Source organism: Eleutherodactylus coqui, chromosome 2 (genome assembly GCF_035609145.1).
Source record: "Eleutherodactylus coqui strain aEleCoq1 chromosome 2, aEleCoq1.hap1, whole genome shotgun sequence".
Classification (NCBI taxonomy): Eukaryota; Metazoa; Chordata; class Amphibia; order Anura; family Eleutherodactylidae; genus Eleutherodactylus; species Eleutherodactylus coqui.
Window position 1 is genome coordinate 147,322,432 of NC_089838.1, and position 27,172 is coordinate 147,349,603.

General features: G+C 40.5%; 1 protein-coding gene across 1 annotated transcript in view; it reads left to right on the forward strand.

Moving 5' to 3' along the window:
* The window catches only part of ADAMTS20 (ADAM metallopeptidase with thrombospondin type 1 motif 20), a 196,219-nt gene that overhangs the window by 99,350 nt on the left and 69,697 nt on the right, over positions 1-27,172 (forward strand). Inside the window, exons 13-23 of the mRNA XM_066591732.1 lie at positions 1,668-1,849; positions 3,157-3,293; positions 8,478-8,595; positions 11,456-11,551; positions 12,064-12,230; positions 15,361-15,490; positions 15,722-15,848; positions 18,420-18,630; positions 21,336-21,500; positions 22,484-22,648; positions 26,147-26,266. Of these exons, the coding sequence (XP_066447829.1) occupies positions 1,668-1,849; positions 3,157-3,293; positions 8,478-8,595; positions 11,456-11,551; positions 12,064-12,230; positions 15,361-15,490; positions 15,722-15,848; positions 18,420-18,630; positions 21,336-21,500; positions 22,484-22,648; positions 26,147-26,266 (1,618 nt within the window). The remainder of the gene's footprint in view (positions 1-1,667; positions 1,850-3,156; positions 3,294-8,477; positions 8,596-11,455; positions 11,552-12,063; positions 12,231-15,360; positions 15,491-15,721; positions 15,849-18,419; positions 18,631-21,335; positions 21,501-22,483; positions 22,649-26,146; positions 26,267-27,172) is intronic.

Below are 27,172 nucleotides of genomic sequence, written 5' to 3' on the forward strand. Positions count from 1 at the left end.
AAGTTGTTAAAAATTGCTACCAAGACATTTCCTAAGGGTCATACACATGGCCACTTTATAGCTCAGTTATATATAGAGCCATAATGGGCTACCGTAGAGATTCGTGAGGAGTGTGACAGAAGAAAACCAAAAGCATATTCACCATATGTCTGGAGTTATTACCCCTATGAGCATTTTTACCTAAAGCAGCATACTTTTTAATATATGGCAGCTGACAGAAAGAGAGACCTTTTTAAAACCTAGGTCTGATCCAAACAAAAATAGGTCAGGAGATTTGGTATGTGCAGTAACATACCCCTTGAGGCGTTATGTGCTTTTGGCATTGACCAACTTCTTAAAGAAGAGCGCATGACTCAGAGGGAGGATACCCTATTATCCTGAAAGAGGTTCGGTCCTCAATGGTGAAAATAACTAGTGTCCAAGATGAAAGTACTTGCAGTTAACCTGATATAACCAATCAAATTGCATGCTCTGACTCCATAATCAACTGTCTGGTTTATTTCAGCAGAAGGTATAAACTTATTTTCTGAAACTGAGGATGATAACAATTACTATTTTGAATCTGAGAATGTAGATTTTCTATTTACTTAAAGAGATCCATAGCACTACGGGTGTGAGAGAGTTAGGAAATCAAGATCCATTCAGGACGAAATATTTGGCAGGCTTAGCACCAGAAAAAGATAGTGTTTCCTATAAATTTCAAAGAAGAGACTGATAAATTCCTGGGAATTTGAAAACATGCCATACTTTATCCAAGAAGACTCTAAGCAGTGGAAAAATGTACAACCAGACATACAAGTAGCAAAAATGGTCAACTGTACCAGTCTCATTCATCTAGGAGGGAGGGCCACATTACCACTGCTCTGCACTTGGCTGGACAGGAATCATTCAGACTATAAGATGCAGGGACACTTTAGCAAGATTTATTCTGGCTAAAATATATGGCTTATAGTCAGAAAAATACAGTATGTACAGATATATATATATATATATATATATATATATATATATATATATATATATATATATATATATATATATATATATATATATATTGTGGGAGAGTCAGTCATCTGGTGATTGCAATAAACTGCTTTTATTTAAAAGACAAGACACAGGAAAGACTCGGGTAACAAGTTTTGTGCCCCAACTGGGCACTTCATCAGGTCAAATAGCATACAGTAGGAAAAAACAGATTCATTCAAATAACAAAAAAACACCTGATCCAGTAGTCGTGTCATAATGAGTGGAGTTACCCATTAACCCTCATCTGAGCATAATAGAGGAGCAAATATCAAATCATTAATTCACAGTTTGAAAAATGCATTGTGCAGCCAGCCATATAAAAAATTAGGACCATGGGATGTAGAAGAAATACATATGATGACAATATATTAGAAAAAAATTATAAAACTATATGTATACTTTTGAGTGTGAAAGATTTACTGAGGTGGACAGAGGCTTTTCAATGGAAATGGCAGGTGGCGCTATTTTAACATTAGGCCCTTAGTCTTTGAATAACTGGAGATAGAAACGTTTTTCTTGAGAAGTGTAAATGCAAAAAAAAGTTTAGAATTATGGTTTAGCAGAAAACGCTATTTTTCTTGTGACAACCCCTTTTAGGTATGTAAAATTATATTGCTTTTAATACTGTAAATGTTTTGCAGGCCACAAAATGGAGGAAAATATTGTGTGGGAAGAAGGATGAGGTTTCGATCTTGTAACACCAATTCTTGCCCCAAAGTAAAGAAAGATTTTAGAGATGTGCAGTGTTCCCAGTATGATGGCAAACATTTTAACATCAATGGTCTTACAACCAGTGTACGGTGGATACCAAAATACAGTGGCAGTAAGTAAAAATGGTGTCTTTGTTACGTCCGTGGGCCGCTCCAGCGCCATGCCTCGGCATGGACGCTGGGAGGCATTCTAATAAAACTGCAACAACACTCCTAGTATATGCTAGGACAGATTACACCATTTCAAGAAAGGAGAAACCTGTCCCTCAATAATCAGGGGAAGTGGGGAACCCCTGGCTAAAAGCGGGATAGGTGTCCTAATAAGGACGGCCCCACGGTATACACCTAGGACCTGACTATCCCTGATGAAGAACCTGGAGAGATGCACAAAACACAGGACATGCCACTGTTCACACCTACACACAGAACGGAACTGTTCACACCTCATGTCCGTCCATCTGCACAGACACACAGAACACATCGTCGTTCACACAATAATACAAAACAGGAACCCCACTCAGAACTCTCCTGTATACAGATATCAAACACTAGCTAGAGCAAGTGTCCTCACACCAAGGAAAAAGAATCAGACACCGAGATGACATAAAGGAAACAGTGTCCTTGTCTGCTTTAGGGCTTATTCAGATGTCCGTATATCGGCCAGGTTTTTTGCCCCCCTCTCCGTCCTCTCTTTGCCTCCTCTCCGGCCCTCGCCACTGTTTTCAATGGAAGGGGCTGGGGCAGAGCTAAGTTCTGCCCCGCCCCCTTCCATTGCAAATAGTGGCGAGGGCCAGAGAGGAGGCGGAGAGGGGGCGGGAGCTCATTGCACTGCTCCCAGCCCATCCTACCTCCTCCCCCTGCAGAGAGGGACAGCATATATCGGCCGGGCGTGAAAAACCCGGCCAATATACGGACGTCTGAATAAGCCCTTAAGCTGGATATGTAATGGCAAGTTTGAAATAAAGCAAGGCATATAGGCTCAGGCATCACATCTCTGACAACACAAAAGACGTCTGGAGGCCGCACCTGGGAAAGGGAAGGGAATAGAGGGTCTGCATAAGATGCAATCAGGGATTACAGGTGTCTAGACCGTCGTCAGGGAAGGTGAGCGAGACACTACAGACTAGACATGTACAACACAAAGTCCAAAGTGGGGATAAGACAGAATGAATAAAATGACCAGCATCCTCTAGCCAGAGGAGCTGGTATTTAGGTGCAGCAGACCAGAGCGAATTGGCTGGCTGGAGAAACTCCACGCCCAGCCAGTTCAATTATCCCACAACTATGAAGCTAGTGTGGGATAATTGAACAACAAATTCCAGCAGCACAACCTGACAGTCGTCTTCTTTACTATAACACTATGACAGTAACTGAAGTAGAAACTTCACAGTAATAGAATGCCTTATTATTATTTATACAGTACTAATGAAAGATCGGTGCAAGCTGTTTTGTCGTGTTTCCGGGACATCATCCTATTATCAGCTAAAGGACAGAGTTATAGATGGCACACCTTGCGGTCTTGAGGCAGATGATCTTTGTGTTCAAGGATTATGCAGGGTATGAAATAAAATTAATTGACTATTTTATAACTTAGACTTGTTTTATATTTTATTATGTTATATGTAATTAGGTACAGAAAACGTTGTTGAAATCAAATCACCAATATGTGATGGAAGCATAGACTTTCAGCTTTAATTCTAGGGTTTTAACAAAAATATTGTATTAATCTCTTAGAAATTACAGACCTTTTTTCCATAGTCCCTCCTTTTTCCACAGGCTCAAAAGTAATTGGACAAACTAGTATAATTATGAAAATAAGGATTACTTTTATTACTTATATGTAAATATTTGGCAGTCAATGACCGTCTGAAATCTGGAACACATGGATATCTTGAAATATTGAGTTTCATCCCTTTAGATGCTTTGTCAGTCCTTTATCGCAGTCACCTGCAGTTGCCGCTTGTTTGTGGGCCTTTTCGCTTTCAGTTTTGTCTTCAGCAAGTAAAAAGCATGCTTAATGAAGTTGAGGTCAATTTGGCCTTTGCGTTCCATTTCTTTGCCTTAAGAAGCTCTTGGGTTGCTTTTGTGGTATGTTTTGTGTCTTTATCTATTATTATGTTGTGATTTGCTGTCAGCAATCTTGCTGTATTGTCAAGAAACATCTGTGACGCAGTTCCATTGGTAGTTCTAAATGTCCATGTTCACCATGTGTAACAGATAATGTGGTATGCTTCAGATGCTGAGCCCTACTTCATACTATTCCTTTCCTATCATTCTGGTACAAGTTAATCTTGGTTTCATCTATCCAAATAGACCTTTACCAGAACTGAGCAACTTTTTTAGATGTTCTTTAGCAATCTTTAATCTGGCCTTACTGTTCTTGAGTGTCTCCAGTGGTTTGCATCTTATATTCACATTGATGAAAGAATCTCTTGGTTGCAGAATTTGACAATGGTATGGCTACCTCCTAGAGTGTTCTTGACTTGGTTAGATGTTGGGGTCACACTGGATTCTGACCTCTCTTTTACCCCCCATATGCAATCTCTGGCCCGAATATGCCACCTCCACCTCAAGAATATTGTCAAAATCCGGCCGTTCCTCACCACGAACACGCTGAAGACACTTGTTGTTACCCTCATCCATTCCCGACTCGACTACTGCAACTCGCTGCTCATTGGCCTTCCCCGCATCCGACTCTCCCCTCTCCACTCCATACTCCAGATGTCCCTGCACTATGCCAGTCACTGAACTGGCTACCCATCCATTACAGAACTCAATTCAAACTCATCACCCTTACCCACAAAGCTCACCATGGTGCCGCACCACTGTACTTCGATTTTCTCCTGTCCATACATCACCTGGCCAGCAAGCTCCGCTCTTCTAACACACTCAGACTAAACACTCCTCTAATATGAACCTCACATGCTCTCCTCCAGGACTTCTCTAGAGCAGCACTGATCCTCTGTAACTCTCTACTCTAAAACATACGGACAATCCCCGACACGCAGAACTTCAGACCTGCCTTAAAGACGCACCTCTAGATAGAAGCATACCAAACTTCCTGATCTAGTCCAACAATATGCCCCCTGCCCCTCCCTATGGCTTTACACTTTTGCCTATCATGTATGCTTCCTGCCCCACACCTCTTGTACTACCTCTATCGTGTTTGTGTCCCAAAAAACTGTAAATCTCATGTTATTGTTGCATTGCTGTGTTCCCTCTTTCTCCACCTCCTGCCCCTGTACCTTCTGTATCACCACTACCCCCTTTTGTTTCCAAATAATTGAATACCACATGTATCTTTTGTATTTTCTGTAATTTTTATATTGTTTGTGTTCCCCATGTGCCTCGAAAGCTCTGCGGAATAAGTTTATGCCATACAAATAAAGATGGTTATTATTATGTTATGAAGAGGTTTTCCTTTACCAAATAAAACAATATTACATTCGTGCACACTACTTGTCTTCCATCTTGATGTTGCTGAGCTACTCAGTGCATTCTTTCCTTTTTAGGGCTCAGTCAAACGAGCGTTGTTTACACACTGCTAAGCAACGCGTAAACCACGCTGCTGACATGCAGGGAATTCTGCTCGTGAACGGGCTGCTTCTAGCTCTGCGGAGCAGCCCGTTCACACGTCTGTGGTGCGGGCAGCCTGCTTTCACGGCTCCGATAGGAGCCTATGGTAAGCAAGCTGGACAGTGCACACCACGGAGCTGACAGGCTAGTCGTGACTTCTGCACTTCTAAAATTGGTCCGTGTGAGCTCTTCCTTAGCAACCTATTGGTTGCTATAGAAGTGTGGTTTTACACGTTGTTGTAGCAGCATGTAAAACATTCTTGTCTGACCGAGTCCTTAAAATGTACCAAATTGTTGTTGATTTGGCATCTACTAAAGTGCAGGAATACCATCAATAGCAGTGGAAATAAAACTGCGACACTTTTATGGATACCAGCTAGAGATGAGCGAGCGTACTCGTTAAGGACAGATACTCGAGCAAGTATCGTCCTTTTCGAGTACCTGCCTGCTCGCCCGCGAAGATTCGGGGGGCAGCGGGGGAGAGCGAGGGGTGACGGGGGGGGGGGGGGGGGAATCTCTCTCTCTCCCCCAGATCCCTCCTGCTCACTCTCGCAACACAGCGCACACCCCTGCTGGCACCCGAATCTTTGCGGGCGAGCAGGCAGGTTCTCGGAAAGGACGATACTCGCTCGAGTATCTGTCCTTAACGAGTACGCTCGCTCATCTCTAATCCCAGCATAAAAGCAGCATTTTATTTAAATATCAGGAATTAAAAACATCTTCCAAAATTACGCATTTCGAACAAGGTTCTTATTTATAACTAATAATTTAGAACTCTATTCGAAATGGATAGACATGATTTTGGCAGATGTTTTCAATTCATGATATTTAAATCGAATCCTGTTTTTATGCTGGGATCTATGGCACTGCTGCAGTTTTTTATTCTACAACTAAAATAATAATTAAAAAAATGTATATATTTTTTAACCCTTTTCCTTTAATAGCATTTTTCATTGCAAGAGCTTTACCTTACTCGTTTGTTTGTTGATATGACAGTATAGGGACTTGTTGGTACCATATAGTGTAATGAAAAACTTTTCATGTGCAGAGACCAATAGCTTTTTTAAAATTTTCTGACTATGGAGCTGTGTGAGGGCTTGTTTTTTGTGGGGTGAGTTGTCATTTATGTAGGTAACATTAAGGAGTAGATAGAACTTTTCCATCACTTTTCTTTCAGGTTTTTAAGGCCTCATGTCCACGGACATAATTGAATTGCGGAATCTGCATGGATGATCCGCAGTTCAACATGCCCCTAGACTATCATTGGGCATCCGCAGGTACTTAAATACCTGCGGATGTCATTTTTTTTCCTGGCATGAGGATCACACGCACGTGAAAAAAACGCAGCATGCTCCATTTTTCTGCAAATCCCACAGGGACAGCTTCCATTGAAGTCAATGGAAGCCATCCAAGCTGCGGCACGCCCGCAGCTGACGCAGTGGGAAATCAGGAGATTTAAGAAAAAAAATGCACCGCTCATGCGCCATGCTAAAAAAAGAAGATGCATCCAGCAAGGAGGAGACCCGCGCTGGATCCGGAAAGGTAAGAAATTGCTTTTTTATCTCCATGTCTGCGGGCACGGGTGGATTGCGCTGCAGATTTCTGCACTTGGAATCCGTGCATGCTAGTGGACATGAGGCCTTAGGGTACTGTCACACAGGCTGGAATTAGCCCGATACATGCCCAAATCCACAGGTGTGAAAATCTACACCATGATCTGCAGGTTTAACTGTGGATTTTGATGCAGAATTCCAGCCTATGTGACAGCACCCTAAGAGGCAAAGTGAACTGAAAAAAATGCAATTGGGGCATCATGTAAATTGAGGATAATTACTGCAATATTTAAATAAAAATATTTTTTAAAAAATAGGAAAAAAGTTTTTTTATATTTTCTTTTATATTTTTAAAAGTTTTATCAAACTTATTTATTAGATTTTTTTTGTACCAGTAAGGGACTTGAAGTTGCAATTGTTGGAACTTGAGATATTTTTTTGTATTGCAGTATATTGTACTTTAAACATTAAAGGGGTTGTCCGGCCATAAACATTAGGTCTCATTACTTCTGTTTGCCCATTTCCATGCACTTTGTAATATACATTGTGCATGGAAAATGAAGCAAACAGAAGTTTTGGACTTACCTGAAGGGATGCCCCCCCCCCTGTGTTGCTCCTCCGTCGTCCCTGGTTACCACAAGAATCTTCTCTTCTTCTTGTCGGGCCGCAGCAGCTCTTGTCGGCGCGGGAACGAGCCCCTTCTCATCCGCACATGCGCAGTTCTTCTCTCTGCAGCCGGGACCGATATACGATCTCCTTGTGTGCAGGAGGGGGGAGGATGGAAGAGCCTCAGAGCAGGAACTGAGCTCCCGCCCCCTCTCTGCCTCCTCTCCGCCCCTCTTCACTACTTTCAATGAGGAGAGGCGGGACAGGGGCGGGGCTAAGGGGCGAGAATTAGCCCCGCCCCCGTCTCGGCTCTCCCCATTGCAAATAGTGCAGAGGGGCGGAGAGGAGGCAGAGAGGGGGCGGGAGCTCAGTTCCTGCTCTGAGGCTCTTCCATCCTCCCCCTCCTGCACACAAGGAGATCGTATATCGGTCCCGGCTGCAGAGAGAAGAACTGCGCATGCGCGGATGAGAAGGGGCTCGTTCCCGCGCCGACAAGAGCTGCTGCGGCCCGACAAGAAGAGAAGATTCTTGTGGTAACCAGGGACGACGGAGGAGCAACACAGGGGGGGGGGGGCATCCCTTCAGGTAAGTCCAAAACTTCTGTTTGCTTCATCTTCCATGCACAATGTATATTACAAAGTGCATGCAAATGGGCAAAAAGTAATGAGACCTAATGTTTATGGCCGGACAACCCCTTTAAGCCTATTATGCCCTTCCTCAGGTAGGGCTGAAAGGACTTGTACTACGCAAAATATTGTTTTACAGTGAAATGCAGTCTCTAATGAATGTTTTTTTGATTTTGCACTTATTTAAAGAAATGTTTATATCCACAGATATCCTCGGAATAATGTTCGGCCACTATCACACATGCACTTGGCAAAACGCCGTGATTGTACTTTCATTTTCGGCCATTGCAGTGATGTATTTTCCTTTAGCAAATAGTACCATGTATTCAAAGTATATTTATGTATTTTCTGTAGTAAATTAGTTGTATTTTCTCTTTCAGCAAGCGGGATGTGACCATGTTTTAAATTCCAAAGCAAAAAAAGATCAATGTGGTGTATGCGGAGGTGACAACTCTTCCTGTAAAACTGTAGCAGGAACCTTCACCAAAGCTCAGTATGGTATGTACCTTCCTCCCTGGTTTGGTAAATAAACAGTTTTTTTTCATTTAAAAATAAAATTTGAAAATTTATCACTCTATTGTATATATTCTACCGGGGAAATTTATGAAGCTGTCTAAAAGAAAAACTTTCTTTGTTGCCCATAACAACAGTGGTGTGCTTCCAATGGAGTTGATATAGGGCCCATGGGGCAGGGCAGCCTGCCTGGGGATGAATGGTTCCGGCTCTAAAGCAACACTGTTTGGAACAAACAAAGCCAGAAACAGGGCGGGCCAACCGCTCTAGCATGTGCTGTGGCTCCACCTAACTTTGCCACATCTTATCTAGCGTTTTATCACTGGCTTGGCTTCCATGGCTCTGCCTTCCAGAACCCCAGTCTAGTGCCTCCCGATGATGCCCGCAAGGAAGTCCCACAAGAAGATCCTAGCTATCTTCCAACTGAACTGAAGTGCCTATGGCAGGTCTTGCCATTTCTGTTTTAAAGCTGGACCAGTGTGTTGGAGCCTGGAGGCAGCTGGTGCTGGAGGTAAAAGCAGTAGTAGTGTAGCGACCGAGGCGCAAGGCACACCATTGAGGAGATGGTGGGATAGCTGTTTAGGGTTGTCACTGTGGCACTACCAACTCCTCCCCTGAGGGACGTGTGTGACCCTTGGCCAGGGCCCTGACAGGCCTCTCCAGGGAATGCTGGTGCAGCGGTTACCTGAATAAGTTGTGTCGTGGACTTGTACAGTTTTGTCATGGGTGACGCCACCGTTCCTTGCTCCGCTGGTTATCTAACAGGACATAAGAAAGTCCACATACCGGTTAACTTGATAACACTCAGTTGCTGGGAACGGTCAACAACTGGAACTTTACTTGCAATAAATATCTTGACATGGGCTTACAAATTGTAGACAAATTTACACACCAGTGCAGGAAACAATTGAAGAGGTCAGGGAGAAAAAAACAGATGAAACCGGGCCTATGGTCCTAGTTATCTGTATGATTCCGTTCCCGGACATACTCCAGAGGAGGACAAGAACACTCTATTGAACACTCTTTTCTGTAGGATTATAAACACTGAACGGGGGACTTGCTTTTTTTCTCCTTCCGTACTCTCACTCTCTTTTAGGGTAGGGGTCCTGGGAAGAGACCTCCAGTATACCTCTCTTCTGCTTCCATTCTTCACCACATGAGGATCAATTAACGTGGTATAATGCTCCCATTCTTTTCAATGGAGTTTCTCAGACAACTGCTCGATTTTCTAGTGGGATCTGTTCTATTTTTCGGCGTTTAGCTCATCTCATCAATGATGAGGTATGCTAAACCCAGCTGTCAGCCACAGGGAGCTTTTCAAAAGTGAACCGAATTCAATGAATGGCCAAGCGCTGCTTCTAATTGGCTGAGCACTGTGAACAATCATGGGCAGCGCTCAGCTGTCATTCAATGAATGGCTGAGGGCTGCCTGTGATTGGCTGAGTGCTCAGTCAAACAGACACAGCCTGCATTACAGTGAAGGGACCCAAGTGGCTAGACGTACCTGAACCCGGCAGCGGCGGAGAGGTGAGTATTTATTTATGTTTATTTTTTACACCAGATAGGAATGATTTTCAGAGAAGGGCTTATATTTAAAGCCCTTCTCGGAAATTTACTGCAGGGGTGCTGGCAAACCATTGCTTTCAATATCGCCGATGGCAGCAGCTGTGGCCCCATTGAAAGCAGTGCTGCACGGACCTGCATTCACGCGTGTTTGTGCATGTACGTGGGTGCGCCGGTTTTCTGCGCACCTATGTACGCACCAGCACACGCTCGTGTGAATGCCCCCTTAGTGTACAGTGTATTGCAAAAGCGTGGAAACAGTTTGGCAGACGGTGATCCAATTTTGTATAGGAGCTGTGGGGATATGGGAAAAACCTGTTGGGCCATGTGACCAACATGATGGCCATAGATAAATGCCACCATCTTTGATTCAACTGAAATTTTTCCACTGGGAAGCTAGATGTGTGATACATCAAACTAACAGAGAATTTCACGAGAAAAAAGCAATGATGTGTTTCATTTTAACTATATTCATTCCAATGTTACCACAGTGCTTTTATGTGAAATCAGAAAAGGGACCATAATCTCTACAGGATGTGTTCAAAATTTTGCCCACCATGAGTGTTAACCCTATCCTTTTCACCCATTCCTGATGAGATCTCACCAAAATATCAGGCTGTATAATTTTTGCAGGGCAAGCTTTGGTATCATTTTGAGGTACATTTTTTGCAAGACAAGCTTCGTTATCATCTTGGGGTACACGCATGGTTTTTTTCATTACTTATTCCACTTTTTTTTAAGGCAGAGGTGATAAAAAACTGCAATTCTGGCATTTACCATGAGATAAATGTATTTTTTAGTTTGGACTTTTTTGGCTGCGGAGATATCAGCTATGCTTATTTTTTATTATTTATATTTTTCATGTAACAAACGTGGAGGTTTTTTCCTTTTTCAAATTTACATGTGATCCCTTGATCAGTTGTACAATATACTGCAATATTTCTGTACTGCAATACATCATTCATTGGCTGTCCTTTTATTAGAAGAACTAGGATAGCAGGCCTGGAGACCTTCACAAGGCCTCCGACTACCATGACAACAGTTTGGCATGCCATGACTATGTTTTTAGGGAGACTGATTGGAATATAGAGGGCTCCCCACTGCGCACTTTCCGTGTATGAAGCGGTGTCCAAATGTGTGTTGTAAAGAACACAAGACATTCATGGTCTTCTTTTTTAAAGCATCAGAAACAACCACCATAAGAAACTCTGTGAAGTCTTACATCTATAAAATAATCAGGAGGCTCAGAAGTATATCATTTTGTTTTATTTGCTTTTCCTAGGATATAATGTCATTGTGAAAATTCCTGCTGGGGCAACAAACATTGAGGTTCATCAAAATAGCTACTCTGGTCGGCCTGATGATGACAACTACCTGGGCAAGTCAATGAAAAGATTTGTAATTATTTATTTAGCGGTCATAGTTCTTTATATGGAAATGCAAATCACATTTCCTTTTCCAGAACTATATACAAAATCTGCAATTCTAAAAATGAATTATTTGAATTCTAAAATGTGCTGTTTAACCTACTAATTTATATGTTGTTAGTATACAGAGTGAGTTTACTAAAGGCTGACAATCTTACTGCAGTTTTTAGCAGAAGTAAGCTGGGAAAAGATGCACCTAATGCATTAACAGTTGTACTCCTCTTAATAAGCTTGGAGCATCTTTGGCTTTCCATTCACCAGATATTTGCACCAGTTTCTGTTTCCCCGGGTTCCTGCCCCCTTTCACTAAGCTCTTTCAGAATAGTTGTGCGAGTGGCAGAAAATAATGTTGCAAATTTTTTTGCATTTTCCCCAGAAGTTTGGCTCAGAGGCAGTGATAAATCCAACCCCAGTGTTTCCACAATTGCTACCATATTTAATATATTGTCATACTTTATTTCAGCTTTGTCAGACATTCAAGGGAATTTTATTCTCAATGGAAATTTCGTAGTGAGCAGGTTCAAGAGGGAAATAAATACCAGAGGTTCTGTCTTGGAATACAGTGGTTCAGACAATGTAATAGAAAGAATAAACTGCACTGACCGTCTGGAAGATGATTTAATTCTCCAGGTAAAATAATTTGTAACTTAAAGTAGTGAATTAAAAAATGCATTTTGCCTCTTCCTTTATGCTATACTTATTATGCCACGTTTATTAATAGTATATTTTGCACCGAATAAATTGTAAGGGGTTCTTTGCAAGAATTGCACCTGGGAATATATTAAAAGTTACATACTTCTTAACCCCTTGAGTGGCGGGTTTCCTACCACCCTGTCGGGCCCACCAGGGCAGGTTTTTTTTAAAATGGTCTAATCATTGAATTTCAACTAATTTTGCAGTTGCGTTTCAAGAGCCATAACTTTTTCATTTTTCCATTGACATGGCCATATAAGGGCTTGTTTTTTGCGGGACAAGTTGTGATTTTTTAAACAGGGGGGAGGAAAAAAAGAAATGGGGAAAAATGAAAAAAAGGGGCCATGTCATTAAGGGGTTAAATAATGTATTAACTTCCTTCTCTGGGTCATTACGACGCATGGATACCACATGTGTGATTGTATTTTTGATTTTTTACAAAGTAAAGGGAGACAAGTGTTTTTATTATTTTTTTTTATAATTTTGTAACTTTTTAAAAAAAATTTTTTTTTACATTTTTTTTGTCCCTTTAGGGGACTTCCACAGGGACCCATCAGGACCCCCTGATCACATTCCGGGGGTCCGATGGTGACAGCCCTTTACATGCTGCAGTGACAGCCCTTTACATGCTGTAATCACATAGACTGCAGCATGTAAAGGGTTAACACAGCAGAGATCGGAGGTTTTCTCTGATCTCTGCTGTAAGAGCAGGTACCTAGCTGTCCTCTCACAGCCAAGCACCCAGCTCTCCCTGCCACAGAGACCATCGGCTTGCTTCTGACAAGCCGATGGTCTCTATGGCAACCTGTAAACAAACCAGTGCAGGAGATTGCCGGCATATCGGCAATGTCTTCTGCTGGTTTTTCAAAGCCCTTGCTTTGTTCTCTGTGGGACTGTGCAGGCAGAGCACACTGTCACAGCTTGTGGCATTGTGCTCTGCAGCTCCCATAGTGATACATAGCCCGGAAATCTTCCGGGCTATGTCACTATGAGCAGTGGAGCTCGTCCCGGAAAATTTCCAGGCGTGCCACTCAAGGGGTTAAGGGTGCCTTTACACATAACAAAATGGATGCATCAAAATCTGCATCAAAATCCACAGCAGGATTCACCCCTTCAATTGAAACCACATCAAAATCTGCACCAAAGTGGCTTAACTTTTGAGACTATTTTCGGTGCAGATCCGCATCAAAATCCACAACACACTCACAGTGGAATTTGTTGTGTAATGTTCCGCAAGGAATTTCACTTTAAAAAACTGTGTATATGTCTGTTGTTTTTTGCCATGTTTTTTGTCGTGGATCCGCATGTGGAATTTACCCTGCCAATGGACAAAATTCACATGCAGAATTCTGATGTTTCTGTGCATTTCTGCATCAAGAAGTTGCATGTTATGGCAGAATGTTTTTTTGTGAATTCTGCCTCTAAAAACCACATCATAATCCACAGCTTTTTGGCGCATATCATACGAATTTAGCCCTGTCAAGGGACGCAGAATCATTGTATTATTTCAGCCAATGACTAGCTGCAGTGATCACATGGTCCTGTGTTAGGTCGTGATGACAGCTGCTTTGGGAACTGGGCACATCTAAATGGGAGAGATGGGGATCGGCTGAAAATTATGTTTTTTGTTTTTCCACCACGCTGTGCAGGTTTAAAAAAAAAAATTGGAGGCTCAATAATGTGAATAAAGAGAAAAAAGATTGCCTACAGCCCAGAGGTCGGCCCTTATTGATGATGAAGTAATGGTATATCTAAGTAATATGTCTTACGTTCATCACTTTATCATTTGCAAATACCCCTTTAACTAAAAGTACAACTTGAATACGCACAATTTTCTCTATTTCATTTTTTTGTACATCGTTTTAAATTTGGAGGAAAAATTTAGTGCAGTTCGACTTTTTTAAAACTAAATACTTAACCCTTTCCAATCCATTGTCTGACGTCTGAAGACATTCTGATTGAAGGCTGTACAGCTTCTTACTGTAGATTACTGGCCGCTCTGTTGCCGGGGGCTTCTTCGGCACGTCATATACCGCAGTACTTGCTCTAGCAAGCAGATGGCGCCATTGTTTAATGGCAGAAAGAGAAAGCCCCCTAGGAAACCCTGAATCCAAAATTGGATTGCAAAGGGTTAATAGGGGGCAGTGAGTAGTATATACCTATTCATTGTGTGTATTATGAGTTTTAATGATAGTTACTTAGAATCTTTTAGAAAACTAGATCGATGATGCTGATTTATTTTAGAATGTATGTATGGGTATCTTCACATGGTGGAATTCTGTTTCAAAAACCCTGGCAAAATCTGCTTGCGGAATTCCTACACGTAAAAATCACATTTCCACGTTAAGAAATAACATGTAACAGCAACTCCTAAAAACATGCTTTTCTGTGTCGGAATCTTGTACACAGGTCCATGCCAAAAAGATGCAGTTTTTGACATATTTTTATACCTGGAATTCACGTGGAAAATTCTTCAGCGACTTCCGCTAGCTGGGCATACACTTCAAAGAGATATTTTCTGCCTGTTGAAACATAATACATAGCATGATATTACAATTCCTAATTAGAAAATACCATTCAGGAAGTTAAGGGTTCTGCTGGAAGCATTTTAGCAATTGGAGGGATTCGGAGAGGGTCATCCTTTCCTTTCTTTTGTATATTTTCACCTCCGAAGGAACTGGTCCAATCTTCATATTCCCTCTTTCTGGATTGCAGGTGATGAAAACTGGTGCTATAATGAAAAGGGAAAAGGGAGAAAAGGACTCTTTCCAAGTCCAATAGAGCCCTTAAACTTGTGAGTGCATTTATACTAAAAAAACTTTCTTTTAAAGTTTCCAATGTGTTATGCTATGCTTCACGTTTTAACTAGATTTGTCAAGGCAGACATATCTTCATGTCAATAATTGTCTTACTCTATGGAGATTTCTCTCAGATAATTCTTAGACTGATGTTTTGTTATCTTGATTACTGTAATGTTTAGTGCTATAGGTGCGATAATTTCACCTTTTACTAAATTAAATATTTTAATCCAATATTTACTATTGTAATTTAATCAATCTGTTTCCAGATCTTATGTGTTGGAAATTTATACAACCCTGATGTGCAATATACATTCAATATACCTATTGAAGATAAATTCAACCTATTTTTCTGGGGCAAGTATGGGCCATGGCAGTCCTGCAACAAGATATGCCAAGGTAAAACCTAATGTTAAAGGGGAAAAAACATTAAAATTGCAGTGTGTTTACTTATATTTTTAGTGTGAAAGTCTAAACTTTATTAGCATGAGGAATATCCTTATTTTCATTTATGACAAAACATTTTATACTGTATGATTTTATGCATATTATTAATTATAGAAAAAATACATTGCCAAGATCATGTTGTAATTTAGTATAAATAAAAAGTTCATGTGTTGGATATTACAGGTGTTCGGAAAAGAAAAGTGTACTGCCAGCGTAAAAATGACCAGGTTGTTGTCTCTGATCAAAAATGTGAATATTTGTCTCGACCAGAACCCATTACTGAGTCGTGTAACATGGATTGCCAATTAAGGTAAGTTATATAGTGTTTCTGGAAAATCTTCAGACTCTTTCACTTGTTTACATTTTGTTATCATGTGGCCTTTTGCAAAAAAAAAACAAAAAAACATTCACGTTTTCCCCCATTTTTCTTCACTCAATACCCCATAATGACAAAGTGAAAACAAAATGTTAGAAATCTCTGTAAGTTTTAAAAAATGAAAAACTAATATTTTTTGACATATGCATTCAGACCCTTTGATATGACACTTGAAATTTAGCCCGGGGGGGCATCCCATTTCTCTTGATCATCTTTGAGATGTTTCTACTTCTTGATTGGAGACCACCTGTGGTAAATTCAGTTGGTTGAACGTCTTTTTAAAAGACACCCCCTGTCTGTATAAGATCTCATAGCTCACAATGCAAATAAAAGCCAAAACCAAGCCATGAGAAGGAAATAACTGCCTGTAGAGCACAGAGAAAGGATTGTGTGGAGGCACAGCCCAGGAGAAGGCTGCAGGAAAAAAATTTCTGCTGCACTAAAAAAAAAGTTTCCAAGAGCACAGTGCCCCCCCCCCTAATTCTTAAATGGCAGAAATTTGGAACAACCAGGATTCTTCCTAGAGATGGCCGACCGAACAAACTAAATAATCGTGAGAAGGTGACAATGAACCAAATGGTCACTCTGACTGAAGGTCACTCTTCCTGAAGGTCAACCATTATTGCAGCACTCCAACAATATGTGCTTTATAGGAAAGTGGCCAGAAAGAAGCCTCTCCTCTGGAAAAAAACACCTGAAAGCCCAACTGGAGTTTGCCAAGAAACACCTAAAAGACTCTAAGACTGTAAAAAATAAGATTCTCTGGTCTGATGAAACCAAGACTGAACTTTTTGGTCTCAGTTCTAAGCATTATGTCTGGAGGAAACCAAGCACTGCTTATCACCTGCCTAATACCATTTGTGAAGCATGGTGGTAGCAGCATTATGATGTGGGGGTGTTTTTCAGTAGTTAAGACAGGGAGACTGGTCAGGGTTTATGGAAAGCTGACTGGAGCAAAGTACAGAGATATTCTTAATAAAAACCTGATCCAGATCACAAACACATTCACTGAAAAAGCCAAAAATACCTGAAGGTCTGCAAAGCAGACACGGTCGCCATAGGCACGATCGCCATAAGGCAGGCACAATCGCCACCGGCACAATCGCCGTAGGGCAGGCGCAATGGCCTTAAGCCCTGAGGATATGTAGTCAGCCAGATCACAAGAGACCTCAGACTGGGCTGAAAGTCCACCTTCCAACAAGACAATGACCCTAAGCATACAGTCAAGACAACACAGGAGTGGCTTATAGACAATTCTGTGAATGTCATTGAGTGGCCAAGCCAGAACCCTGACTTGAACCCATTTGAACATCTCTGGAGAGACCTGAACATTTCTGTTCATATATAATCCCCATTCAAGCTGACAGAGCTTGAGATGATCTGCAGAAAAGAATGGCAGAAAATCCACAAATTCAGGTGTTCAAATCTTCATAGAATGGTAGAGTTGGAAGGGACCTCCAGGGTCATCTAGTCCAACCCCTGATCAGTGCAGGATTCACTAAATCATCCCAGACAGATATTTGTCCAGTTTTGTTTGAACTCTTGTGGAATCACACCCACGAAGACTGGAGGCTATAATCCATGCCAAAAGTGCTTCAGCTAAGTACTGAGTACAGAGTCTGAATATTTATGTCAATGCAAAGTGTTAGTTTTTCATTTTTAAAATCTTTACAAAGATTGCCAACATTCTGTTTCCACTTTATCATTATTGGGTATTAAGTGCAGAATGATGGGGAAAACTTGATTTTTTTTATTTGCACAAGTCTATAACAAAATGTAAAAAGATCTGAAGACTTTCTGGACCCACTCTATGCATGTGTGTTATACTCCTTCAATAGAGATATTAAATTGTATTCGGTTAGGATGTAATTGATGAACAGAAGGTTAATGCAAAATATTAAATCCAAAACTAAAATCCATAGTATCTTTTCTAATGGATGGATGTGTACTTTGCTAATTTAACTTTCCAAAGTAAAAATACTCCATTTTTATTGTCGGTCTTAAATCTATTCTGGTATTTTTGATAGCAAGACAAAAACTGTACAACATGAACTTAATTCTAGTATGTGGACGTAGCTTTCATGTATGGCCATAATATATGTTCAGCGCTGTGGGGAAATCAAACTCTCTGCTATTGCCCTCAAATACATTTTTCGACCCATGGAAACACAGGGGCAAGCTGTTACAAACACAAACTGTTTTGTGTCTGCTTAAGGAAAGCGTAGGAAATAACATATGCCTTCCCTTTACGTATGTGTGTGTTCAAACTTGTGCTGTAAAGTGAACTATTCCCACAATAGATATATATTATACTATTTTTGCAATCACAGGTGAACATACACTTGAGTTTTCAGTATCTTTCAGTTCTTACATGATCGCTATCCACTATAGCTAATTGATTTAGCTATGCTTTCTGGTTCGATGAATTTGTCTTTTCATTACCAATGACATAATAAGCTAATATAAATAAATGTTTTTGTTCTGGCCAATGGTTTCTGCCTAAAGGTGGTATGTTACTGGCAAAGGTGAATGTTCTTCACAGTGTGGACCTGGGCATCGGTTACTGGATGTGAGCTGTATAAAATATTTTTCTGGAAGAGGTCAAACCATGCCTGTGGAAGATAAACTTTGTGTCACTCAGCCCAAGCCTCCACTCCGTGAGCCTTGTCATGGAAACTGTCATTCAATCAGCTGGCGATATTCAGAGTGGACCCAGGTAAGAACATTGTTTCGTCATTTAGAGATATATATATATATGTATATAAAAATATACTTTTGCACAATTCAAACACTTTGTTTTGCATAATAATTTGTTTGTTTCATTGCTTCCAAAGACACATAACATTTTTTACTTTTACACCCACAGAGCTGCATGAGGGCTTGTGTTTTACAGAACAGTTTGTAGTTTTTATTGGTCCTGCTTTGAGGTACATACTAAACAACTATTTTATCCTCTGATTGCTCATATAATACACTGTAATACTTCTCTATTACAGCGTATTATTTCTATCAGTGTAAAACTGATAAGCAGAAGGCAGCCTATTAAGCCCTGTAGACTTCCAGAAGTATCAGGCCTGTGCCCCATTATTAGGCCTATGTCTGCACCCTGCAATCATCTCACCGGGGAGATACAATGACAAAGGGATTCCACTCGCTTTGTAAAGCCTCTTAGATGCTGTAGTCAGTACTGATTGTGGCATCTAAAGGATTAAGTAGCTAGGATTGAAGTTTTCTCCTACCATGGCTGTTAGAGTGTGTGTCCGCTGTATAATACAGCTGACACACACAAGTGATGGAGCAGGCACACCTACTGAGTCTATAGCATCAATCATTGTACTACTAGGCTCGAATTAACTCCCGCAGCAGTTTTGGGCGAGCTCTGTTCATTCTAAGGGAAAAAGACCTTATAGTTTAGGACAAACAGAGCTTGTTCTGCTTTAAACGGCTGTAGCTCTGGTTCTGTCAGGGCACCAACATGTTTTAATGCCATTCTGAAGATTTCATTCTCTGCTTTAAAATGACATGAAAAGCATGGTTATAGACCTCAGAGAACTAATGTTACAGCCATTTGAAGTGGATTCGGGAATACTGAATTTATAGCTGTCATTTTTAGTCAGTGGCGCAAGAGAGAGGGAGGGGAAGGGGAGACTTGAGACAGAGAATATCTGAATCTTTTGTATATCTTCCTGCCCTAGGAAAGATTTCGACATGAATTTTTATTCATGTTATCACCCCCCATCAATCAGAATGCATATTTGCTCTCTGATTATCACATATGGGGGTTTTCCCAGAAAAGGAGTGAAATAATGAGTACTTGTTCATCTAATCACTCTTCTACACCATTTAACCATGCAGATGCTACAGTCATTGTTGACTGGCATCTAAACATTTTTACAGAAAAAAATTAAAACTTTTTTCCTCCAACAGAGGGCTTTAAATATTTTTTTTAAAAATTAAAAGAGGAAGAAAATAACCCCTACACATTATTGGTATCACTACATCCATAACAAGTGGTAGAATATAATATTACATTATTTATGAAGCATAAACAAATAAATCCAAAATAGCCATTTTCTGATCATCTCACTATCCCTTACATCGAATAGAAAATAATTTAAAAAAATCATATATACCTCAAAATGGTACCATTAAAAACTACAAGTTGTCCCACAAAAACAGGCCTGATACATCTCTGTCAGCTGAAAAATAAAAATGCTCTGCTCCTGGAATGTGGCGCCACTCAAAAAGTATTTTTGTAAAAAAAAAAAGGGTTTATATTGTGCAAAAGTAATAAAACCTAAAAGATAGTATTTATACCATACTGTGAATGCCAGAAAAATAAATCACAAAAGCACTGTGGTGAAACAGCTTGTACATTACAGGTAAGGGCTTAGTCACACGGGCGCATTGGCACCCGTACACGGGCGCCGATGCGCCCGTGTGACTGAGCCCTTACTGCAGGAAGAAGACGGCCGCACTTCAGGACGGACGACTCCCCGCAGCGCTGAAGAAAGAACACATGACCGGCAATGAAGCCGGTCACATTTTCTTTCTTCCGGCGCTGCAGAGAGACATCCATCCTGAAGTGCGGCCGTCTGCTACCTGTGACTAAGCCCAGAATGAAATTGGTTTCTAAAAAAACTAGAACATTGCAGTAGTTAGGTGTGCCATTTTAACACACAGTTTTCTATAAAAAAAAAAAAACACGTAAACTACAGCAAAGCTGCATGTTAAAGGGAACCTTACATTAGATTTTACTAGTGTAAGCCAAGACCAGCACTCTGTTTTTCACACTAATTTTAGTTTGCCAGTTGATACAAAGCATACCTTAATAATCCCAATTCAAAAGAGGCGAGAGAGGCGCACCATGTGGCCGAACAGGCTGCTACCAGGCGGGCTGGCACCCTCTCCCCCACCGCCCAACTGCTCTGCTTCATTTACATACGACACAGGAAAATTTTGAACTGGGATTATTAAGGTATGCTTTGATCAACTGCTAAATAAATGTGGCAAATGGAGGACTATCACTCTTGTAGCGCTGGTCTTGGATGATGACATTCCTTTTAAACATCTTTTTGGTGCAGTCTTTTGGTGTGGCTTCAATTTGCAAACAACCATTGCAGTCTGTTTGAGTAAATAATTGTATTCCCCATAAAATAGTTCTTAAGAATCTTTTCTTAGATTTCTGCATTGGGCTGTTCCTCTTTTTGATTTTCTCGAAATTCATAAATAAATTGACAGCTGGGTATTACGAAATCCCAAATGCTGCCAACTTACCAATCACAATGTTACCTTAGCTAATACGTCATTATATTATCAGTATTTCCACAGCCCCGATTAGGTTGCTGAGAATATCAGTGCAGAATATTGTCATTGATGAGATCAATATATATATGTGAATCTTTTCTTTCTAAATGGCAGTGCACTCAGAGCTGTGGAGGGGGAGTGCAGACAAGAGAAGCTTACTGTATGAACAACTTTGGTCATCGTTTAGCTGATCGAGAATGTCATGAAGAGCAGAAAGTGGTGGCCCAGAGCTGTAATGACCATTCTTGCCCTGTTTGGACTACCAGTGAGTGGAGTGAGGTAATGAGTAGCTGTAAAATCAGGTATTGCAAATCTGTTTAGTCATTTTATTCTAGTGTCAGGATTTGTCTACGTAAAACGTGCTTTGAGTTAGTTCATGCTAAATTTCCAACATGTTTGTGGTTCATTGTCAATATGTATGATATATACTGGAAACACTTTGTCTATACACTGACATGTCTATAAGCTTTCTGGTATTTTCAATTTATGGCTATTATTCTATGGCAGAGACCTCTACTAATGCATTCGCAGATTACAATCCCATAGAGTTGACCCTCAGTCACAGGCCATGAGTAGAAAGCCTTGGAAAGTGCACTTTTGGTGTATATTTGAGCAGTATACAGCTCCAACTGTATTAAAGCATAGTATACTTTTAATAAACTTTCTAAGGATAAAAACTTAGGCATTTCTTTAAAGGCCCGCAATGGCTGTAGTATGCAATTTTACGGGCATACAGATTCGTTCATCAGAGCCTACATTTAATGGGACCTTTTAAAATGGTCCATTGAATTTGTTTGCTGAATGCCTTGTGAATTCAGACATGTTAAAGGGAAGGTGTCACCACGTATGGCACCATAAACTAAGTTATGATGCTCGTAGGAGTCCGGGAATTTACTTTTCAAGCTATTATTGGACTCCCTATTCCTGAGCTCTCAGTCGTGGAAGTCAGCGCACAGACAGTGCAGTGGACTCCTCTCCCGCAAAACATAAGTCATCATATGGCTATGTTGACAAAAAAAATTGCCTGGTTTTTAATGTGCAAAATAAACCGGTCACTAAGAGGTAATCAGTTATTTGTTATGTTCCACTTTTTCGGACTCCCAGCAGAAATGTTGCGATGGAAACGCCTTATCGTGCGTGATTATGTCTATACTCTCAAATGACAAATAAATCAACCTGTATTCTAGCTCTACTATAATCTTGCTTAGAAGGTTGGACACTGCTGTATTAAATAATGTTTTTCATTGTTCCTCTTTCATTAGTGTCTTGTGACATGTGGAAAAGGAATGAGGCAGCGACATATAGCGTGCATATTAAATAATGAACGCATGAAAGACGAATATTGTAATTCAGACCTCAAACCTGAGCCTGTCATGCCTTGCGAGCTTCAGGAATGTGCTTATTGGCATGTTGGCCCTTGGGGACAAGTAAGTATAAATAAATGTGTACATAATTTAGTTAAAAAAATGGAACCAGTGGGTCGTATTTACTGTTCAAAATACAACAGTTGTTCCAACTTGTCCAAAAAAGGGCATGCTCGAAAGTGTTATCAATTGTGCCATCTAATAAGTGGTCTAAAGTTAGACCAGTCAGACTTAAAATTTGACAGATTTATTATTCAGTGATAAATCTGGTGCATTTTTAGACTGTCCGGTCTAAGTTTGCACTGTCTGACTTTTAAACCGGATTAATGACTAAGCCCCTGTAAATTTAATGCGAATCAATATAGTATTTGACCCCTTAAGGACCAAGCACTGTAAATTTACGGCACTTGGTCCTGGGCTTCACGGCAATACGGATTAAAGCCTCTGCTCCTGCAATAAAGCAGGAGCATGTCAGATCCTCACCTGTCAGACACAGCTGAAGACCTGGGGGAGAAGGCAGGCGCATTTTGTGTCTTCAAAAAGTATTTTATTGAAGGACTATAAGTATAGTGAAAACAGTCAGACCAACAATAGAAGGTTTATTACCTCAAAATGAGTGACTTAGAAATATGACTTTAAACAACATAGAAAATAGAAAAAGGAGGTTTGGAAATGAGAGTAACTAGGAAAAGGTTTAAGAAAAATGCGACAATGGGGAGAAATTAAAGATAAATCAAGTGTATGCAACAGCAGAGGAAGGAGATAGAAGCGGTTATCAACCACTTCTACCTTCTACTTTCCAGGTTACATAGCACTCAATGTGAAAGCGGAAATGTTAGTTCCGCTATGTGACCCGGCGATCACGTGACGGCCAGGTGCCCTCTAAAAGCAGAGTTGCAGGGTCCTAGTAGACCCAGATCAGCTCTGTTAGTAACTATTGTCCCTAAAGGGGAATATTTTCTCCTGTAACTAGAGCTCCTATGGATGCCCAAGCTAAAAAAAAGATTAAAAAAAGGAAAACAATGTGAATGACCCCCAGAGGTCTTATATAACATCATGAGGGACATAGATGTTGAAATCGATCTAGTTATCGAAAAGAAGTTAAAAAAAAAGACAGAATAAAATTAAAAAATTATATATAAAAAAAGAAAAATGACCCAAAGCCGATGCCAACCAAAACCATTGCCATATGTAATCCAAAACTATATAAATTATATATCAAAATGTACAAAACAAAATAATGAACCCATTCCTCTACTTTATTTTAGCGTAAATATACTAATTTTAAAAATAAACAACTATAAATTTAAAAACTTTTTATTATAGCTTTTTACCTCTAATAAAACTAAAAAATAGAAAAACGAAGTCAGACAAAAAAAAATATTAAAAAATTGCAAAACCACCACATTAGTAAAATCCCTAAAAAGTGTCTGGCCAAAACACCCTGGTCCTTAAGGGGTTAAAGCAGTGTGTATGTTGGAAGAATTTTCCCATGATTTACAACAGGAATCCATGATACTTTACAGTATATGGAAATATATGAATACGTGCCATCATCTAAATCAAAAATCTATCTAGAACAATGCAGTAAATAAAACAGGGTGTGGAGGGAGCAGCAGACGCACTTTTTCACTAAATTTTTTCAGTGTAACAGCATGAGGCTTCCTTGAGAACAGACAATTTTCTGCAGCTAAGTTACCTGCTTCGAAAAAAACGTGACTAATAGAACCTATGGTTTCCTATGGAAATCGTCAGATGAACGATTTGAAGTCACGTCAAAAAATCACAGCAAAAAAGATAGGACATCAGCAGCGGGATTCAGTTACTGAAATTCCCTGCTGCACGAAAAAATGGATCTTGACCTATATTTTGGCAGGAAATTGCAGAAGCATCAATAGACTCCAATTGAAGACTATGTGAGGTGGCCGGCAAAGGGAGATTAATTCCCCAGCAGTGTGATACTGGGTTCCCCTGCAGGTGGGAATAAGGAAATCACCAGCAGCGCAATGCTGGGGTCCCCTTTCAGGGGAGAATAAGGAAACCCCCCTTGTTCTCCCCTGCAGGGGGAACCCCACATTGCGGTGCTGGGTATTTCTTCATTCTCCCCTGCAGGGGAACCCTGGCATTGCGCTGAGATGAAAGGAGTCCCCGGCGATGAAGGAAAGCCCTGGGGAAAACCTTTTTCATCTCCACTGCGGGGCTTCCCTTCACTGGAGAGAGAGAGATGAAGGGATTTTCCCTGGGGACTCCCTCCATCTCTCTTCAGCAGTGCATCTTTTGGGTCAGTCTCAGTTGTGTGAACGGCCATGACCCTCACAACTAGCTTTGCAGAAAATGCATTCAGACGATTGCCCGAATTTGTTGCCCATGTGACTGAGCCCTGAAGGGGAAGGTGGATGGGAGCAACAAGGAGATATATCTGATAAAGTGCTCAATCACACGGGTGTATAACACGCATACTTTTCACTCACATAATATGCGGTGCTAAAGGCCCATTGAGTTGTGACATTCACTGATAGTGGTTCTTTCTCACCCATTCCAGGAATACCCGGGGTGCTTTTGGAGTGATATTAACTGGACAGCCACTCCTAGGGGAGTAGCAACAGTCCTGAATTTTCTTCTTTTGTAGATAATTTCTGTAATGGTGGATTGAGGTATACGCAGGTATTTAATAATGCTTATGTAGCTTTTTCCAGCTTCCTGTGTCCCAATTCATTAGTCACTGTGTGCCTTTTATTTAATGGCAAAGCACCTATGAAATCTACACTTCCAATCTCATCTCCTTAATTGAAACCCTTTTGCCAATTACGTCTTGGAAAAGTCATTAACACAAGGGCTCACTTCCTCTTTCTCTATGCACTGTGGATGTTTACTTGTGGATGTTTACTTAATGTGCCCAAAGAAATGCTTGTGTGTGTTTAGAATAATTAGATTGTGTTTGTCTATTATTGGGACTTAAAGCCCGTTTAGATGTACCATTAATTATTATTGAAAAAATCGTTATAATGTCAGAAAGTGTGCAATAATCGTTACATCTAAACCCGTTCAATCGTGCACTTTTCATTCGTCATTCAGTTTCAGCCAGCATAATAATCATTGGCAGCTCGTTCACTCCTCGTTACGTGTAAACACTCCTCTCTCAGTGTTGTACATAGGAATGTGAAACACTGAACAAGAAGTGAACGATTCTGCCTGTCTTAACAGGCTGCATGAATGCGAACGATTGAACAAGCGAGTGATGTCACCACTAACTTGTTGGCAAGTGAGAATCAGCTTGTGTAAAAGGGGCATTAGACAACAATCAGACCACATTTTATTAGTAATTAACGCAGAAATCCAGGTGAATTCAAAAGATGTCCTTCATTTTCCTTGAAATTGTTTATACTAATTAATTGGATGTGTGGCCTGTGATTGCCTACATGGATATTCACATGGTATGCCCATTTTATTAATTCTGTAATAAGTATGAATTTATGTATTCATGTGGGAACAGCTTTGAGCCAGACATTTATGTATTTATAATAACTGTTTTGATGCTAATTGTAATATATCCTTTAACAGTGTTCGGTTACATGCGGACATGGATACCAATTGCGCACAGTAAAATGCAGTACAGGAACCTATGGGATTTCTTTGGATGAACGCGAATGCAATGCAGCTTCTCGACCTACAGATAGCCAGGCAAATATCTGTTTTGTACTTTTTTTTTTACAAATACATGTAGAGTTGGGGGTCTTTTACATTGTGCCATGGAAGGGTGCTGCTGGTCACCCTGTGTGAATGTGGATGTATTACCAAAAATGCTTTAAAGGGATTTTTCAGGTAGCACCATCTGTCAGTGCCGAGCTACACCGGTGTCCGAGCAGAATTTGCTGCTCTGACCTCTGTGTAGGGGCAGGCACTCGTAATCGCAGGCGTAGCTCCCATTGATAGACCGACCCTGATGTAGTGTGGCACTGACAGCTGGCGCTACCTGGAAAATCCCTTTAACTCAATGGGAGATGAACGATTGTTCATAATTTCCCAGAGTGTCTGAATTAGCCGGTGTAAAGGCCCGGTAGACAAGCTCTAATCTCGTTAATTGTGCTGATCATCACAATATCTATTAATGTAAAAGGACCTTTTCCTATTAATATTGTGCATAATTTGTTGTGTCCTAATTAGTTTATTCTGAAAATTGTTGTGATTTTTTATTTTTTAGAAGCCAGAAAGAACACTATAGCTAGAGCATGCCAAGTAAAATGCAATGAACCAGCAATATTTATCAAAAGTGGCTTTCATAATTCAAGATTGATCTTCGGCTAAAATCTGAATGTGGAGTTTTTTGCCGCCAGAAGGCATAGCAAAAAGCAAGCGAAAACCTGCCAAAAACCACACAGGGGCTTATATACTATTGAAAATTTGACAGTTTTCTGGTGCAAAATGGGACAGAATACTGTTAAATTTGCTTTGCGCCTCATTTCTTATGCGTTTCATGCACTTTGTGACATTTTGTTACTTTGTCCGACAAAGGACGTTTCTTCGTTTTTAAAAAGGGGCGTGGCCTAACATTGTGACAACATTGTCCGTAAACTAAGCTAACTAAAA